At 42.5% G+C, this 19,592-nt stretch overlaps 1 protein-coding gene and 1 long non-coding RNA gene across 3 annotated transcripts; one reads left to right on the top strand and one right to left on the bottom strand.

The window, feature by feature from the left end:
* Positions 1 to 281: 281 nt before the first annotated feature.
* Positions 282 to 19,589, bottom strand: tmpoa (thymopoietin a). Its single transcript, XM_069519370.1, has 10 exons — positions 19,001 to 19,589; positions 18,030 to 18,811; positions 10,180 to 10,297; positions 7,586 to 7,735; positions 7,168 to 7,298; positions 4,977 to 5,105; positions 3,490 to 3,681; positions 3,116 to 3,250; positions 2,733 to 2,833; positions 282 to 1,420 (listed from the first exon to the last, which is right to left on the bottom strand). The coding sequence occupies exons 2-10, from the start codon at positions 18,270 to 18,272 to the stop codon at positions 1,039 to 1,041; spliced, it is 1,581 nt and encodes a 526-aa protein (XP_069375471.1). The 5' UTR covers positions 18,273 to 18,811; positions 19,001 to 19,589; the 3' UTR covers positions 282 to 1,038.
* Positions 10,305 to 18,439, top strand: LOC138406731 (uncharacterized). 2 transcript variants are annotated; one of them, XR_011240072.1, is made up of 3 exons: positions 10,305 to 11,291; positions 13,264 to 13,403; positions 14,428 to 18,439. It is a non-coding gene; the product is annotated as an uncharacterized lncRNA (long non-coding RNA). The 2 variants fall into 2 exon arrangements; XR_011240071.1 differs by having other exon boundaries at positions 10,305 to 13,403.
* Positions 19,590 to 19,592: the final 3 nt, after the last annotated feature.

The following is a 19,592-nucleotide window of genomic DNA, read 5'->3' as shown; positions in this document are numbered from 1 at the left end:
TGAAAATCTGTTTGATTGTTTTTGTGTAATCTTGCGTAGTAACAAGACCTTCAACCGTAGAAGGGATATTCACCATCTAGTCCTACGTATATTCTCAAAGCAACCAACAGACAGGGATGAAAACATAACTTCTTAAGTAGATGTAGTAACCTATGTGCATGGCTCCATATGACCACAGGTATGTGAGAAATGTTTTTTTCCAATTGAAGCTTGTACAAAGTACACTGCAAAAACAGCTTGCTCACGAATAACAAGCTCTTTCAGGCACACAAACAACTTCATAGTTTATTGAGTAGATGTTTAATATTTGTGACAGTGGATACATAATAAAGTAGAATACACTGGGACATTCAATTTTAATATAAGAGAACATTAAGAAAATATTGGCATAATGTTTGAGAAGATTTAGAAGTATTTGGGTTACAATAACAAGCCTCCCTGTCTCATTAACAAAGATGGTCAAGTACAAAACATTACAGGTTCAGATTCCATCTTCAAGGCCTTTTATGACTAACAGAGACAAAACCCAAGGCAAAGAGTGAAAAGAGTATCTCATACATTCAGTACACTCACTCACACACACACACACACAAACACTCATGCACACTGCAAGTCTGAAATAAAACAAGGTAATAAAAAGTGAGTCCACATATTTTAGTGATGCCTACTGTGTTTGTGTCTCTAAAAGTTGACTGGTGGCTGGCTTTGTTGTAACCTCAAGGACGGTGAGGTCGAGGGTCATGGGTGGACCAAAATAACAATTGCAGATGCTGTACTGTCTTTTCACATGTCATGGAGATCCTTGGAAACGTCTCTGAAACTGTTGTCGCGCCTCTTTAGGGATTCAATGAAAACTGATTCCGGCATGAAGGAAAACAAAGAAGGAAACTACGACATAGGGTTGATGATGTCAGAGGTAACTTCACAGCACCCGTCAACAAAATGGCTACAATGCAGATTCACACTTTAAAAAAAAAAAAAAAAAAGGAAAAACATAGGAGCAACTGGGCTTCTCTTTCCCATCAGACACTGTGCTCTCTATTTTGTGCTACCACTGGCCACTTCTTTGTCTGGGGCTACAAAAGGGCTGATGCTGTTGGTCTCCATGGCCTGGTAGACCAAGAACAGGAAGGCAGCCACGATGGCTAGCAGGAACAGCTTAATCCACAGAGACATGCCGGAGCGCACTGCTTTGGTCTGACCTGCAGGGGGAGCTGCAGACAGGAGCCTGGCAGAGGAGGGGGAGGTGGCGGAGGGGGGCAGGCCGGTGACTCTGTTGACAGTGCGGCTCTCTGTGTAGGAGGATGAGCTGCTGGTCTTGGTTAATTTTGGAGAGAAGAGGCCATTTTCGTCATTCCACAGGTCACTGGGCTTCACCGGGCGACCGGCAGCTCCGCGGATGGGTCGCCGACAGGTGGCGCTGCAACAATCAATTTAAGAGGATTTTAGAGTCATTGTAGAATACCTCATGCAAGAACATGTTCGTATTTTAAATCTTAAATTTCTCCAACAATTGGAGATTACAGAAACGCTTCCATCTTCAGAAAAGTGTGTAAATGACCTATGTATACACGGTAAATGCCACCTGTGTGTATTTCAGTAAGTGAGCATGGGGATAGCAAATGTGCATGTTCAACGTGCCAAATATAGCATAAGGCTAAAATTCCTGGCCCAAATGTCATATGCCATATGTTGCCAATGACTGCAACAGGAGAAGATCAAGGTAAAGTCACTGATATGGATGGAAAAAAATACATGCAATAATAAGTGATGTTTGTACTGGCATGTTTTCTGCAATGGAACACCTTCATTCATTGCATTATGACACAATATGCAGCAGGTTCAAATTATTTGACATGCCATCTCATCGCTGTGCAGAGCAGCAACAAGCTTTGGCAAGAAACATCCACCTGATCTTTACATTAACTGCACTCTGCCATGGTACGAGGGCATTTATGATGCTCGCTGTATCCTGTCTTGTCTGTTGGTAGACTAGAGGTGTCACGAGGCAAAGAGTTCAACATCAGTCATCTGGAGAAAATGGTGAATTTCAGGAAAAGATCAGAAAATAATTTAAATGGCCACGACTGACCCAGCCGGACATCTCTGTGTGCGCCTTGCCCAAAACGACTGCACTGTTTTTTTAATCAGAAAGGAAATGTGCAGGTACAGTTATACATTTAATTTATCAATTAAGTTGAATTGTAGTGATGGGGTGTTATTTTCTTATATATTTGTAGTTGCTTCAAACTAATGAAATATATGATCCATTAGAACCATGGTTTGAATAACAGATTCATTTATTGTGACTCCTACAACTGGTCTGGACCACTCGTAAATTTTGTTCATACCTGTAAGAAACTGAAAATATGAGCATTTACTATTTACTGTAAGGTAGTGAAATAACAGCTAGCAGCTGACAGTTAGCCCAGTGACTCAGCCTATTAGACTGCTGGCATCTGCAAGTGAACATGGTAGCTGTTAGTTGGTAGCTGCATGGATACGTCCTGCCAGACACGAGCCGTTTGCTTCAGATTAAAAGAAGCAGTGGTTCTGCTTTGATTCAGTTCATTAGAACATGATTTAAATGTAATATTACAGCAGTTTATTTCAGTTTATTAACAGATGTGACCGATGACTTTCCTTAGCATGGATTAAGACAAAACCAGGAGGTTTAATCCGGTCAGGCTAAACATTAAAGAATTATGAACTAATTAGGTGAAAACACGTACTTGATTCCTGTTGGACTGTTGAAGTCACTGGGGTACAGCTCCCTCAGAACATCCTTCTCCTCCACTTTTGGGTTTTGGTCGCTGGCTGTGATCTTCTCCACCTACACAAAACAAAGATGAGCAATCATTAAAGTGCAAAAGCCACTGATTCATGAAGGCATCTCTCTTCTTGTTTTAATTGACTTTTAACGGATTCAGATGAAAAAAGAAAAATGATCCCCATTAAATCACTGCAGGTGCATGTGTGAACCAGCAGAGGGCCCCTCGTCTGATGATACACAATTCTCACCATGTGATCACTTAACACAAAAGTACTAGGCCAACCACCATTTACCACTGAACCACGTGAAACAGAGCAGGGTCTCTCTCGTGCAACAGTCTACCTGTCTCACTAACACATCGTCTGACAGAGTGGATGTGTAGTTGTGTGTCCTCATAGGGCTGCACGTGGACAGGAAGCTGGTGATTTTCTCCTGCCTCCTTTTATGCAGCTGGATGTCTGGAGGGCCACACTCCTCCTGATCACAAACAACGTGAGTGACTGTGTGTCAAGGAGGTCCGACCACACCAACCAACTGTTACACAACTGTCCCTGCACAAGTCCTCAACAGCTGCACTCACACAAAACACACAATTGAACTATATATGATGAAGTATAGAATGTGAGTTTTAGCTCCTCTTGTGAGACAACCGCAGCATTCAGAGGGAAAGAAGAAAAGAGAGGAAGGCAACCACAGACGTATGAGTGGAGCTGTACCCCTGCTGCAGACACACCGCTGACTTTAAATCCAGTCTGGTCTGAGACAGTCCAGGGGAACTCCTGACTCTTAATGGGGGAGATGTCACACATGGTGCTAAAGTTCACTTTGTTGACTCTGGTGAGGTGAACCAGAGGAGATGAAGGGTTGGCAGCTGGCTGTCGACCGCGTTCCTCAGGCCGACTCTTTGACTTCAACACAACAGATGAGATTATGACATATACATGTTTGGAAGAATAACAAAAAAGGTAGAATACACTTTAAATAGTGTCATATAAATGTTACTGTATGATACCACTGTCCTAATGCTGGTTCAGTAATTAGCCCTGATGCACCAACACAGTTTAAGAAGAACCAGGATTCAGACTGAAATCTTGTACCCTGTCATCATTACCAACTATTTTCAGTTGTTCATGTCACATGGTTTATCATAATTACTACACTGGTTCTGTAACAGCTCATACTTTGTCTGTAGCTGTGACCTGAAGTTACTGGCTCCTCTAAATTATCAGGAGGCGGAAACACATCACTTCATAACGTTTTGGGGAAAATGTTCAAACAACTATTTGTTGTCGGCTTATCCATTTTGAATTCGCTTCTGTGAGGCTAAACCATAAACTTCATAAAGATGGAGGACATGACAGCTCAGATTATCTGTATTGTCCCCTCTATCTGTAGCATTGGTCATAAACCCCACCCCCATGTTAACTGGTTGGTACACGGATCAGACTAAAAATTCAAAATACATGTTAAATGAATTTTTCTCAAAAGGTGTTTTCTATCATTTTAGGGCAGTTCTTAACACAGATGCATGTCCAAGTGTTCGATTTTCTGGTAAGTATGTTCGTAATTATTTATTTGATGATATAAAAACAGGCAACAAGAGTGGGTGATGTTGGCAACCTCGATACCACTCAATGATCACTACCGAGCAGACTCTGGCTCCAAATGAGTTTAAAAGCACTATAGGTGGCAGCACCTCTATCCAGGATATTTTAATCTATCTTTATATACAGTCTATGGGCCCCACCAAATTCTATGATCTCTCTGAATTCATGAAATTCCAGCAGAAATGAGCAGGTGAGGACACCATCCAGCGATGGTTCCCTGGAGCTCTGCAGACCTGAGCTGGGTTTCGGGTAACCATCTTTACTGCTTGAATGAACTTAGGTGTGTGGTCCACAATGTGGGACAGAGTTCCACAGAGTCAGCCACATCAGCAATTGAAAGAATTTTCAATAAATGGCACCGTGACAAAGAAGAAAATGGAATGTGACCCATTCGTCACCACCAGCCCTGGTGACAATGTACATATTTTACCAACACCTGCCCACCAGTGGATGCAGTTTGAGACAAGATGACAAGCGTCAGTGTATCCCTGAAGGGGGAAGCCCTCATCTTTTGAGCAGATATTGGAACCGACAGACCAGTGAAATCATGCAGATATCAGTGAGAGTATAAACAGCCTGCGACGGCCTAGAGCTACCTTTACACGCACGGACGAGGCAGAGGGAGGTTCAGCCTTGGCAGGACTCTGAGGCTTGTCGTAAACTTTCCTGTTATACTCTAAATAAACAGGTTCTCTCAGAACAGGCCTGAGATCCTCAGGCACTATCTGCTGGGACACAAGAGACCAGGAGTAAAAGCTGACAAGTCAGACAGAAGAGGAGCTTGATAAATCCAAGTCGGACTCTTATTAACTTGTTATTGATAGGGATTGTTTGATTGAAAACACACAGAAATAACTTCACAGTTTGAAACAGATTCATAGTTGGGCCAAATTCTGCCATTTGTCTCAGTAGGACCTTAATGAGAGTTGATGTCACATCGAGGATGTAGTTAGCAGATAACTATGGCTCAAAACTTTTACATTGGCTTCGGACAATATTCAGAAACCATGACTTTCTGTACATTTGTTTGTATTTTAGGTTTTGTATCACACATTTATAAATTGTTATTATTTCTTTGTCATCAACATCTTTCTAACAACATATATTTTAAGCGATGCACCAAGTTCATATCTGACGTCAACACAACTCAGGAGTTTCTGAGCCCCTAAACTGAAACGCTTTAGACAATCATACCGTCATGTGATATGCAATTTAAAATTGTGTTCCTGGGGTCAGAGATTATTTTTGGTATGGAGCCAAATTCCTTGTCTGGAGGTTTTGTTTTAAATTGAAGATATATTTATCTGGACGTAGCCATATTGAGAACTATGGCTATGTCCGAATCAGAGCCCCAACATTAAAACACACACAGCTCCTCCTCCACAGCACATTATTCTTGGCAGCCGACCAGTTTTCATGTGCTCTCCTTCCCCAAGGCCTCAAATCAACAGGTGAACATTCAACATTTGAACAGCAGGTGGAGCTGCTCAGTCACAATCTGAAACTGTTGGATTACACCCATCACATGCTGAAGATCAAGCCTTCACACTGCTAGAGGCCATTCGCAATATTTGATTACAATTAAAAAAGAAAATGTAAATGGGCGAAGGGAAAAACAATTAGTAAGGGGCAAATTTTCCAGGCATTCCTCATGAAGATTTTGATGATTACAATAACACCTGTATGGAAACACAGACACAAAATATCAGAGGAAAAGCAAAAGAACAGCTGGAGGTAAGAAACAAGCAGAAGAGCTGGAAGGATATGGAGAAAAGTCAGTGGGAAGTCCACAAAATGACTGCTGGATGCTTCAAAGTCCAAAGCATCCAGCATGTGCATGGCAGCAGCTAATCCACATCATGTGCTTTGAGTCTGACATGCACCGAGCAGCACTGATACAGTGAACCTACAGACTCAGACAGGGCTGGGTGTGACTGCGCTCCAATAAGGAAAAATGGCGTCCTTTGTCGGTTTGAGGGGAAACTGGTTAATCAAAGCCAGCTTCTGTCTTTCCCACCTGCTTCACCCTGCACACAGACTTGTGGGGGGGTGGGGGCAACAGTGGAAAAACTGCCTGAGAAAGTGAAACTTTGGTTTCTTTCCAAAATCTGTCTCTTGCACGAAAAAAGTTCACAAATGTAGGTAATTTTAAGTTTGTTCAAACAGAAACAAACAGATTACGTTTAAAACAACCCTGTCTGTGCATATTGAAAGCTAATTTTAACTAGTTAAGTGTGTTTGCTATCAGAGCTGCTATTATATAAGAGAGAGAGAGAGCTGCAAACCAAAAACAGCTGTTTTTATGCACCTCCCCCTGTTCTCAAAGACTGCAGCGATCACCCGATAGTAACTGCCATATCCAATAACAGTCAACATTTAAGTAGAACAAGAAACTATTAAGGTGTGAAATTCCAGGCGTCTCAGAACCGAGAGAGCAGCAAACTCATCATTAAAGCAGGAAATAGAGTAGAGCTCCTCAGTCACTCAGCAGTAAAGCACTAGAATTACATCATAACAACTACTTTCTGTCAGTCACTCATTCAGAACTGTATAAAGATATTCCAGCAGTTTAGGAACTGCTCTAACAGCAGAAAAGTTAAATTAGTAATAATCAAAACAAACTAATATCACTAAAAATAGCAGCAGAAATCAGTGCTCCAGAGCAGCTTATATTCAACGTTCACACATAGAGGGTGAGTGAACCGATGAGCGGACCTTTCACACTGACTAAAGGAAGTTAAAATATGGAGAAGTATGAAGTTGACTCACTGCCGAGCCGTTTCTTACCGTTTGGTGCTGGCTGCTGCGGGTGCGGCTAGTGACGGGCGTCTTCCCTCGGCTCCTCACCGGTCTCTCCACCACTGGTGGTGCTGGTTCAGGCTCTGCCACAGGTTCAGGTTCTGGTGCAGCTGTCACTTCTGACAAAACACAAGTGTCGTCACGCACCGTCATTAAACAGACCACACAGGTGAGATATGCATGTTATAGTGATGGAGAACAAATTACTTAAGTGCAGACACACTCTAAACCTACTGTATTGTCAGCCCATTTTTTTAATGCAAATACTAAGGACCTCTATGTTTGACAGTCTAATAGGTTTGACTTTTTGATAACATACCTGGTGATAATATAAAAAGTGAGGCACAGTTAGATTAGAGAAACGGGAGAAACATTCAAAGCCAAAGATGCCATCCCTAGTTCTTACCATCCTCCTTGTCACTGTAGAGCTCGGTTTCAGAGTGGCCGTTGTGGTTGACTTGAATCTCGGCGAGGACCAGCTCTGGCAGTGGTGGCTGTGCGGGGCCGTTGTCCAGGAGCTTCTGCAGTTTCTTCTCGTACAGTTTACGGGTGGTAGCTAGGGGAGAACAGTCCATAGTAAATTAAACACTGCACTCTAGTGTTTACTACCCTGACGGGTCTGTAATGATTCAGACTGAGGAACAGAAGGAGGCCAAAGCTGTGATGTTGGTGAGGCCAGCCTCCTCTGGATGAGGTAGTTCACTTCGGATGTTTCTGATTAAGCTTTGTTAGTTCAGTGTTGTAAATCAGTCCGAATCACTTACAGTGATGTTGTGGTTTACTTGGATGTATAATCAACATTTTCACGAAGGACTTTCACTGTAACTGGAACATCTGACTGAAGTCCATCTGACATTGAGATACTGTTACTCAGCTACATTCATTAAAAATAATAATTTCCTTATAGTCATATAAGCTGACATTGCATGAGCTTGACTATTATGTAAGGGTCTATGTGCATGTCTATTACATGATCCCCATTTTACATACAATTGTTCACGCAAAGATGAGGAGCAAAGCAATTCACAATTTATTTCTTCATTTAGAAACACACCCACCAAATTTGCTGACTAATGGTTACTTTAAATTATTATCACGTTTGTATAATTTTGTTAAATCTCTGTGTGGGTCCAGGATGCTTGGAGCTGAGTGTGTGTGTGTGTGTGTGTGTGGTCCCAGTGCCTCACACAGAGAGAGCTCTCTTATGTAGCAATTATTAATATGAAAATTTAATTTCTGGAGTACAAAAAAACAGAAGAGACATCAGAGCTCTTCCATACTGTAGAATGTAGCCCGAGGGCCCATTTCCAACCAGGTTTCAGTAGTGAACCCTGACTTTACTTGTTCATGATGACCGTTATTTATAGATATGATACTGTATGCTTATCGTTAAAGTAATTCTGCACACGTTTTTGAGCTGTAAACTTGTGTATATTATATTCTTTGACTTTTCTATGAAAAACACATCAACACTAGTGTTAATATCATATTAAGGGCTGCGACAGTAACCACAGTCATGTGATGCCTGCCGCGGGATTGAGGTCATTTCCGTCATCACCGCAATTACTTCTTTTGTGTGTAACCCTGTGTGCACAAGGGGAAGTAGAGTGACTCCAAAGGAATTCGCTATAGTTATAGTTGTGAAGTGTACCTGCTCCTTCAGATGCATTCCTCCCCAACTCACTTGATTTCCCCAGGAAAAATGTGTTTGTCTCATCACCCTCGAAATAAAAATAAAAAGCAACACTTGCCCTATTTCACACACATATCATGGCATCAGTTTGTAAATGATTTATCACTGGAAGTGCGGATGCTTCCCCACAAATATTTAATTGTCAACAAGGTTAAGGAGGTGTCATTCATAAATGTTACCCCGCCATCCACTTCATGCAGACATCAACACAAACTGCTCCTTTTGTGACCACTGAGCAGTGAAGCATGGAATAAGGCTGTGTGGGTGTACAACTTCAGAGTTGGTCCAGTGTGTTTAATGTCACCGCCACCGAGCCATTGCTAAGCTAGTTTTTATTTATTACCATATGTATTAAGAAATTCAACATTTATGGTTTGAACATGGTTCAGAAGACAACTTGGTGTCTCAAACAGTCTTGGTCCTTGCAAGGCCAAACTATTGGCCACTCGTGAGTGGGATTCTGGAAAGCTGCACTTGTTTTCAAATCAATAATTGCATAAGTGTGTGTGCTGCTATTGGAGCTTATAGCAAGATAACTTAGCTCTGGCAATGTCATGTGTGCGTTTGTGGGGGTGGGGGGAGGGCTGTGGTAGGCGTATCTTAGCCCCGCCTCTCAGCACTGCATTCAAGGCATTTTTTTGAATTTTCAGTGAAGCTGATTTCAGACATTACCTCCAGGTAAAATCCAGAGAATTGGCTTTGGAGTTTATGCAGAGTTTGCCTTTCACACGTGCACAACACATCAGGAGGTTCTCTGCACAGACACGTCCACAACAACAAATCCGCCTCATTATTCAGGTGAGAGGTGGAGCAGGCACCGACGTATTAACTCTGCTGCGTTGATCACGTGATTCTGGTTACAGCACCCCGACACAATCGTCGGCTCTTATCACCACTGGGTCTCTGTGAATCCAGCGGGAGAAAATACGGGGGAAGTGCAGACTCCAGTGCACGTCTGCAGGCAGCTTGAGAAACACTTTACTCGAAACCTAGGTTACAGTTTCAACTAACATATTCTAGGGGATTCACTTCAGGTCAAACATGGCATGCTATTAGCTCACATGTCAGAGCCACTTGCGAATTCCATCACCTGTGTGGAGTGTGTGGCACCAGCACACCACATCCCTCTGTGTGTGTGTGTGTGTGTGTGTGTGTGTGTGTGTGTGTGTGTGTGTGTGTGTGTGTGTGTGTGTGTGTGTGTGTGTGTGTGTGTGTGTGTGTGTGTGTGTGTGTGTGTGTGTGTGTGTGTGTCTGTGCCTTCACTCTCATGTGCCCCTGCTGGCATTTCTGCTAACGTGTGCACTCACCCACAATTGGCCCCACATCCAGTCCGTGCTTGATCAGCGCGTCCCTCAGGCCATCGTCGGTCAGCATGGTCACATCCAGCTCATCTGGCTGCACCTTGTCAGTTTTTCTGGTGGCTTTCTGTGGGAGGACAACAGAGCAGCGTGGTCAGTGAGATAATGATGGACAAAACTCATCAGTCAGGTCAGGAACTGCCATGGATTTCTTTTTGTCCTCAGGCAATGTAAAAAGCAAATAGTGACAGTAAAAGAATGAGCGGACAGACAGTATGTTCTGGGTGTGGGTTGTTTTGGCAGTGCCTGACAACAGTATATCCACAGAAGAAACTACATCTCAATTTGTGCACTTCAATATGTACTAGCAGGGCTCAACATGCACGCTTGGACTTTTTCTGGTGGAGGGAGGTGGCTTCTCAGTTCACACCTTTGTGTGTTTGTCCCACCATATCCACCTTGTGTCTTTAGCTCATTTGTTCATTCTCTCCCTCAAAGGACACCCGTGTTTGTGAAGCTTTCCAACACTCACATACGCTGCCAATTACACATGACACTGCTCTCAATGACCAGAACTTGAAACATATTTAAAAGATGCAAGAAAATAGTGCAGAGGGGCAGAAAATACCACAGCTGTTTCATGTCATGCAGGTTCTACAGACAGATGTGTGCTACATGTGAAATGCACACGCCAGCACACAAACCCATGCGACTGGGACAAGCGGTTTTGTCAAATGAGTTGAGCCAGAGAGAAAGTGGCTCTTTGAAAGCAGAGATTCCAGGGGTTTGATACTCAGATAGTAAACAGGCCGCCCCTCACACACCAGCCCACAGGAAATTACTCTGTTTGAAGCCAGCTGCCTTAAAATTAAGCCTCGTGTCTCCTCCCTCACAGCTGAACAAGGCTCTGCCTCCGAGTGAATCAAGTTTACGTGCATGAACTGCTTTCCTGGAGCGTGCTGCGAGTATAGAAGTTACACATGCTGCCATGTTTGAAACCACATTATTTTCAAATAACACGACTGAGGGACTGAGCAGAATTAAACTGTGTTCAGCGTGCAGAGCCTCTGACTGGTCACCTGATATAAACCAGGGCAAAGGTGGAGATGGACAGCAGGACAGTAAGTGGACGCACATGATTCATCACTGGGTTTTAGTTAGGGCAGGACATCAGCACTGATCTCCTGGTTTCATTCAGTCCCAGAGAATTTGGCGACACGAATGTTGCGCTTCTCACAATTTGTCCTGGGAACTTAAATAACACTGACTTGTTGAAACAAACGTACAGTCAAATTACAAACTCAGCTGTTGACACATTGCCAAGTTACGAAAGGCGTGGAGGGTTAATTTCCCTGCTAAATCCAGAAACTTCGCGCATGTTTATCATTAATGCCTACATGTGCAAAACAGTCACATGGGCAAGATCATTAAGTGCATTTAAAAAAAAAAGAGAGAAATGCTTCAGCAATGCAGGACCGTCACTGGCAGATGTTTCAGCTCAGTTCAGACGTCCACTTTAGTCAGCGTGAACACAGACGGGACAGAGGCTGAAAATGCGAGGAATGTGCGGTGCTGCCACGGTTCACGGCGTGTAACAAACGTGAGGGATGCACGTAGAGGTTATCTCGATCTGTCTGGCTCTCAGTGGGCCCCGGAGCAGGGCTTGGTTTGGATGTGGGCCAGAGTGTTTCACAATCACAGCAGCCTGGGCTGCACAGACCGGGAGGAGAGGAGGAGGAGGAGAAAAAAGGAGGGAAAAACAGTTGTATACTCCCTCCGCTGCAGACCACACCCTGGCTTTTAAAGGAATAACTGAACTGTGAGCTCACACACTGTTGAGTAAACTCACTACCAACCCGTCACACTTTCCTTTACAATCCCTCGCTGCAGCGTGGATGGAGTAGTTTGAGAGCAGGACGTGCCAGGACCTGTGGCTGCGTGATGTAACTCACCGTCTGGATGAGTAACACACTACAGTGTGTGTGTGTGTGTGTGGTTAGTCATAAGGTACTCTGATTAACCACAACTGTTTACATTTCAGGTGTCACACATTCTTCATTCTTTACAGCTAATTCTTTTGCATCTCAACGGCACCACATCGAAAAGGGAAACACTTCAGGCATGAAAGACACAAAGTATTTGAACGTATAAGGTTCACCTGGAAAAAAAAAACCGCTCACGATTGCAAAAATGTCAGGAATGAATATTTGAGCTGCATGCACCCCCACCTCTACCTCCACCTGCAGCTCCTGCCAGCAGCCTATAATCACTTTGGCATGTGAGCGTCATGTTTCACAAGATAAACAACCCAAACCGTACAATACTACAATACCACAGAAAACAAAAAGGACAAACTAATTACACACACGAAGCATCTTTCCGCAGACTTTTTACTACACACAGACGGAGGCGGTCGGAGCACAAAGTCCTCCTTCTGTGAAAAGCATTTCCTCAGTGAAGAGGCCAAATCCAACAAGATAACCGCCGCAGCTGTGCTGACGCTACAAGCTGACGCTACAAGCTGAGCTCTGTCTTTCACATGCTAACACTTCACCAGGTAAACACACTCCTCTGTGTGTGTAATCCATAAACTGAAACTGATTATCACATTGACTTCAGACAACATTTGTTTACCTCGTTACATTTTCTCTATCTTTGCAAGAGAAGACTTGGGCTACATCCACATTAAGTACTTTGCAAAACACATCCCTTCCATAGTTACATGTGGCGTCCACAATACTTAGTTTATGAGCATTTACAAGCAAATAAATCTGATATTTTGAAAACCCCAGGGTTGTGTTCTAGTCTGGACAGACAGAAAGTGAATCTTTTGGAGTGATGAGTGCTTGCTTCCTGATTAGATCGCACCAGTCATGACTCCACTGAAGGCAATGCTAACACTTAAGCCCCCTTTGGACCCAGAGAAGGGATACCTCGGCATTCAGTCCCAGGTTAAAGGATTCTGCAGGTTTTAAAATGGGCTCTGGCTCAGATCAGCAGTGATGGAAACACTGCAGCTTTTCTGGCCCACTAAGCCTCTGTGGCTGTATAATTAGCAAAGATTTGTGTACTTATTCTTTTTATTTTTAATAGATCTTGGGAACAACTTGCAACAGCAATGTTTTTGGGTAAGACAGCGAGTTGAGAGAGCTTCTCAGTTTCCGGTGATTTCGTGACTTTGAACATGACTCACCAGGAGGAAGAAGACAGAAATGCCAACTCTGCTGGTGGAAGTAAGTCAATTGCCCTTTTTAGCATAAAAAAAAAAAAAAAGAAACACACGAAAAAAAGATGCATATACCCGCTTATTTGAAACCGACTGCAGAGCAGACAAACTGATTCCTGTTTACGTGGACACACAAATAATCGGGGGAACATGATTGGTCATGTAATATGCGTTTTCAGTGTCAATTCATCAGTGAAGAAAGTGTACAGGAGTCACTTGACGTCTTAAGCTGAAATATTTATTGAAGCTTGGCCATGGAGAAAATCTGAATCCATCAAAACAACAGCTGTGCATGATGTTCTCTCATATTCTTAAGTCTGATCTCCTGTGGTCACACTTTAAACCCCTAATGATCATTTAGTCTATTTGTTTGCTTGGTTTCTAAACAAGTCAACGTATTTTCGAGTTCTGGAGACAGTATTGCCTGCTTATGCAGTCTCATATCTGTGGTGTCTAGGGAGTTCAGCCTTTGACCATGGCAGTGCTCTCGCACTTCCCCAAACAAGAAAGATAAGAAGCACTGCGCCTCATGGAGAGGAGACAGCGTCTCTGAAAATTCCATAACAGTGCACATCCCCACAGAACAAATAAAGCCTCTGGATGCAAGCACAGTTAAGAGTCTCTCTGTGATTTTGTGTTGCAGGTCGTTGGACACGTTAATTGGTTACAGATTACTAAACAAATGCACTTCCTTTTGTTTACTCTTCATGTCTTGAAACCTTTATACTTTTACTGACAGTATATCAGGAGTCACAGCAGGTGTTTGTTATTGCAGAGTAGGAAAATACAAAGTGGTACTCTCTGCTCTGCTTTTGCTTCAAAAGGATTTGACATTTGAAGGCTGGTTGGGACCTTGGAGCTTGACGCTGATATGAAGAACAGCATCAAGGACAATCACACAGCCAGTCACTTTCACTGAGCTCCACAACAGCTGTTCCCGTCCCTTTATTTGACATTTACCTCAGTTTGTAAAGATTCTTCTGTATTTTTTTTTATGCATTTCTTCTGCTTTTTTTCTTCTTGGTGAACAGATCACATTTTCTCACCCGGAGGCCAGTTGTCCCCCACCCCTGGTTCAGGCTGCCATCTAAACTTTTCATGGGACCAGATGCATCAGGATCTGGTTAACTCACCTCCCCTACAAAACCATTTCCTGAGGAAACCTTGTGCACGGCATACAGATGGTCTGGGAGGTGGTGGGTTGTTACTTTTTGCGTTAACACTGTGTAGAAACACATACAACTCTTGAATTTACGACAAGTACGCTGCTCGGAGAGTGGCGTCAACATGCTGTTATTCATGACCCAACCTGGGATCAAATGAATCGGAGGTTAGGGGTCATCTGGGTCTGTTCACAGGATGTCACAAACACTACTTGCCGGTGAGGGAAGAACCCATTCAGTTTTAGTGTAGACCCAGGAATTGTTTTACTTTATCTTTAATGTTGCATAATTGGCACATTTTCAAAACTTTTGTTAATGTCTCAGAGAATAATTTATGGATCTTGGTTTTGAAAAAACTTGAATGAAATTTGATGCAGATCCAAATAAATATCCCGATCTAGTGACTTTGAATTCATAAGGGGATTGTTGGGCCTTAGTGGAGGTGTGTACTCTACTCTCTGAGCACTATTCTAATTCACTTTGGGTTATAGCCAGTAAAACATATGTATAAATCAACATTGCGCGTCTAATATTTTAAGTAGAGTGTCAACAGTGAGGAAAGCAACTGCTTAAGAAGAATTGTCAGTACAGCAGATTTACTTCAGACAGCCAAATAATTTATGACATCTTCAATGACAAAGGTCACATATTTGCAGGTTGTAAATCAAACATGTCCGTTTTCTGTCAGTTCAAAGCCAGACAGAGAGAAACACCCACGGCCAAATTTTCAGCAACTCCCAAAAAGTCCAATACAATGAGATATCTTTGTGTCGTATCACAGTTGGTGATGGAATTCTTTAAACTAAACGTTGATTTATATCATATCAATGAATTAAGCTTATAGACTTTACATTTTTGAACCACAATCTCCTCTATTTGTACCAAAAAGCACATAAATGCAAGCTGTGTCTACAGTCTGAGTTATTTCAATGTGTCAAATACACAGTCTGTTTACTGAACATTTAAAAAGGAATAGTTCACTGCAAAATGTCGTTCATATTTGACTAGAAATGGTATTGTTTACAGCCGTTTTAAGACTTTAAAAGTCAGTAACCGGAAGTGGTGATGCACGCGAGCAGCATGGAGGCATGTTACGTCGGAAGAAGGGGTCAGAGTTTACTTCATTTGTATTGCTCTTTAAGCACCACCTCTTAACATTCCTCTTATGACATCTTTACCGGATCTCTGTCATATCATATGCTTCACAGTTGAAAGACTCAAAGGTGCATTTGCATGTGAAACCAAACATGCATGCATGCACGCACACACCTGACATCAACTGGTGAGATTTGTCTGCCGAGTGATGTCCAACAATAAACATCGCCCCCTCTCCCTTCAGCGATAAATTATCGTCATCGGAGAACTCGTGAAAGATTGATCGTCTCTCGCCGCCCACACCTCAAAACACACAGAGCTGCTGACGCTTTGTTAAACAGTGAGGCTACCTTTGCTATGCAAGAAATCCACAACTGAGCAAAGAACATGTGACAAAAGGATGCAGCACACAAAAGGTGCACATAGCTTCTGCACACCAAGCAACAGTAAATGAATGAGACACACACACAACTCAACGCCCACATGTCGGACACGTTATTTCTCAGTCACCACCTTTGTTTTGCTCGCGCCCTTCATTAAGTCGCTGTGTACACGCAAGAACAGACGCGTCCTGCTGCACACCTGTTTGAGTTCTCGTCTCATTAAACACTGAGGAACAGGTACAGATACACAGTTCACATTATCAAACCAGTGTGTGCGTTTAACCGGCATAAATCCAGGCTATAGTGACAAATAAATGATACAACACTGAAGAAAAAGTATAAATAGTAAACGCTCTGTATTTATATACTTTCTCGAGTCTTATCTACTCCTCAAAACGCTCTGCAGATCTGCAATGCCACCACAGACATTAGGGGGAAATTTGGGATTCAGTATCTTTCACAGGGACACTCAAGCATGTCCACTGGAGGAGCTTGGAGTTGAACCACCAACCTATGAAGGATGACTTCCTGAGCCACTGCTGAAATAAATAGAAATACAATAAAATCTAAATGAAGGCAAATTATGCATCGAATGAACAAATTAAAATCAACTTATAGAATATTGAAATATCTGTAACAGCAAATGTGTCATAAAAAACCACTGAAGACCAATTCCAATTTATTAGTATTTTATCAAGGGGGAAAAAAGATCAGCTCAAATGATGTAAGCTACCAACTAAACTTTCTCTCTGATTCAAATCCTTTGGTCCAATAAGATATTATGAGACTATTAGCATGTTAGGATTACGTGGAACCAACTATGGTTGCAGTTCACAAAGTCAGCAGCGGTAAGAAGTCGGGCTTCAGGGGAAATCCTTGCTCCTGTTTGAGGGCTGCGAAGAATGCAGCCAGTCACCGGCTGCAGTGGGATTATTGCCTTTAAAAGAACCGAGGAATGCTGGGAAAGTGACACCCTGCGCCCAACGCTGAAACTCCAAAACAATCTCAAAGCACTCCTCTGCTACGTTCATTCAAAAACAACAGGCTCCTATCTTGATTATTTAACAGCGTTTTTTATTATCTGAGCGTGGGCGGAATTTCACGTCACGTAACAACAGGTAAAGCAGTGTTTCTCTTTGTCCACTCGAAACACAGGCTGATTAAATTATCACACCAAAGTACATGATTGAGTATCAGGGGAGGGACACCCCACCCAGTGTAGCCTGCAGACAATAACATAAACCTGTAGTGATCAGTGCATACATATGGATGCTGTAGAATTGTTGTTACCAACAACAGTGAAGACAATGCTCCTGCATGTTAGAGCTGTGGTGAAGTTTGAGGCTATTTGGAGAGGGGGGTGGGCTGAAACCTGTGAATCTGATCAGGGTTCTGCCACAGATTCACTCATGTCCTTTTTTTTTTTCATTGCAATGAATGTACAAACTCAAGGGGCCACCGGGGGAAAAGAACAGGCCCTCAGAAAAAGTTATTAACAAGCCAACCCTCTGGACAAAATCATCGGTGACCAGCTCCGTCCACAGCTTTGGCACAGGAAGCCACAGCAACTATTTTTGGGTGTGGACCTCAAGTAAAAAAAAAAAACATGTGGAGGCTGATGTGTGTGGCACAGATCACACTGAGTGGGACATTTAATGGATTGATTAGTTGAGGTTTATTTGCAGGTTAATCAAATATCGAAGTTTGAAACTTGTGCTAACTTCTGACACAATCACAAGTTAGTATTTTTGGAAAGTTATGCCACCACGTTGCTAATCGATTCAACTAAAAGCGATCACTTGATGAGTAGTCGCATGCGGAAGTCAAGTGTGTTTATTTCCAACGTGGTCAAACGCACGATTGTTGTGCACCGAGCGAAACTATTTCACTGCGCCTGAGTCAGATCCAGAAACTTTAGCCAACAATGCTTCCTCGTGCTGCGCGGGCGCCTGCTTGGGGGAAACACGGAGTAAACGCGAAACTGAAACTCACTCTGCCGGAGGAGCGACTTCTGCTGGAGACCACGGGCGGCGGCAGCTCCTCGTCGCTGGAGAACGCGTCCCACGTCGTGTCCGCGACATGCTTCTCGTTCTGGGCGGTGAGGTTCTTCAGGTACAGCTGCACGTACACGTCCTTGGTGGGGTTGCCGCCCGGCAGCTCCACGCTGTGGGCCAGCAGCTCGCTCTTCAGCTTGTCCTTGGTGAGCACAGACGGGTCCTCCAGGTACACCGGCATGTCGGCGCGCGGATGGAAGGACTTGGAGGGGTCTGGCGGCCGCGTTAGCTAGCTTAACACCGGGAGGTAGAGCCGAGCGGGAGGTGGACGCTCGGCGACTAACCAGCGCCTCTTGCTGGACTCGGCTCGTAAGGAAAATGAAATAAGGGGAGACTGTTTGAAAGAAAGAACTAAACGAGGAACAAGGAGCTAAAGCAGCGCGGGTGTCTCTCCGTCCTGCCGCGGAGCACAGCGCAGCACGGCGGGGTCAGAAGTGGAGGAGCAGCTCGCTGGATGAGTTTGTGATGGAGAAAGAGGAGCGTGGACTCTCACTGGGATGACTTGGCCGGAAGTGGCTCCCTGTAAAGACCGGCTCCTATTGGCCAGCCGCTGATAGAAGACGCTCGCTCATTGGTTGGACACGCATGCTGGCTACTATTGAAAAGGAACTGCACGTCACGTGCTCGTGACGCCACACTCCAACCAATACCGATGTGCACGATGTCGTCACCATATCTGTTTATATTATTATCGATGACGTGTTTGTGTTATTATATATACTATATATTATCTGTTTACATTCATTACCTTACAGATTATCTGTATATTATTATAGATAATCTCTTTATGTTATTATATATTCTATACATTATCCGTACACACTTATATTATATATTATCAGTTTACATTCCTTATATTATAGATTATCTGTATATTATTATAGATTATCTGTTTGTTATTATATATACTATATATTATCTGTTTTCATTTCTTATATTATAGATTATCTGTATATTATTATAGATTATCTGTTTGTTATTACATATACTATATATTATCTGTTTTCATTTCTTATATTATAGGTTATCTGTATTTTATTATAAATAATCTCTTTATGTTATTATATATTCTATACATTATCTGTTTACATGTCTTATATTATATATAATCAGTTTACATTTCTTATATTATAGATTATCTGTATATTACTATAAATTATCTGTTTGTTATTATATATACTATATATTATCTGTATATATTATCATCCATATTATGAAGTATCTTGTTTGTATGATCTATATTATCAGTTTATATAATTTATATTGTATATTATGTTTGAATTTCCTATAATATTCATTTATATTATATATGATCTTTTTATATTTCTTATATTCTATTTATATTATCATCCATTATCAGTTTATTTCCATTTTGTCTATGCTTAATGTTGTTGATTTAATTGCTACATGTCACATATTTTATTTAGCTGTACAATGTTTGTCCTTACTTGTGTGTGTGTATTAAAGATTTTTATAAAGGGCCACAAAACAACACCAAAGC

Source organism: Paralichthys olivaceus, chromosome 23 (assembly GCF_024713975.1).
Source record: "Paralichthys olivaceus isolate ysfri-2021 chromosome 23, ASM2471397v2, whole genome shotgun sequence".
Taxonomy (NCBI): domain Eukaryota; kingdom Metazoa; phylum Chordata; class Actinopteri; order Pleuronectiformes; family Paralichthyidae; genus Paralichthys; species Paralichthys olivaceus.
Note: the sequence above shows the minus strand (reverse complement) of the source record. Positions and strands in the feature narration are given on the sequence as shown.

Bases quoted from the DNA above. Each gene is read 5' to 3' on its own strand.
- tmpoa (XM_069519370.1), bottom strand. From the start codon at position 18,272: ATGCCGGTGTACCTGGAGGACCCGTCTGTGCTCACCAAGGACAAGCTG. The intron at 7,299-7,585 runs GTAAGAACTAGG...GTGTTTTGTCAG, and splicing joins CTACAGTGACAAGGAGGATG to AAGTGACAGCTGCACCAGAA. The intron at 5,106-7,167 runs GTAAGAAACGGC...GTGTCCCAGCAG, and splicing joins GCAGCAGCCAGCACCAAACG to ATAGTGCCTGAGGATCTCAG.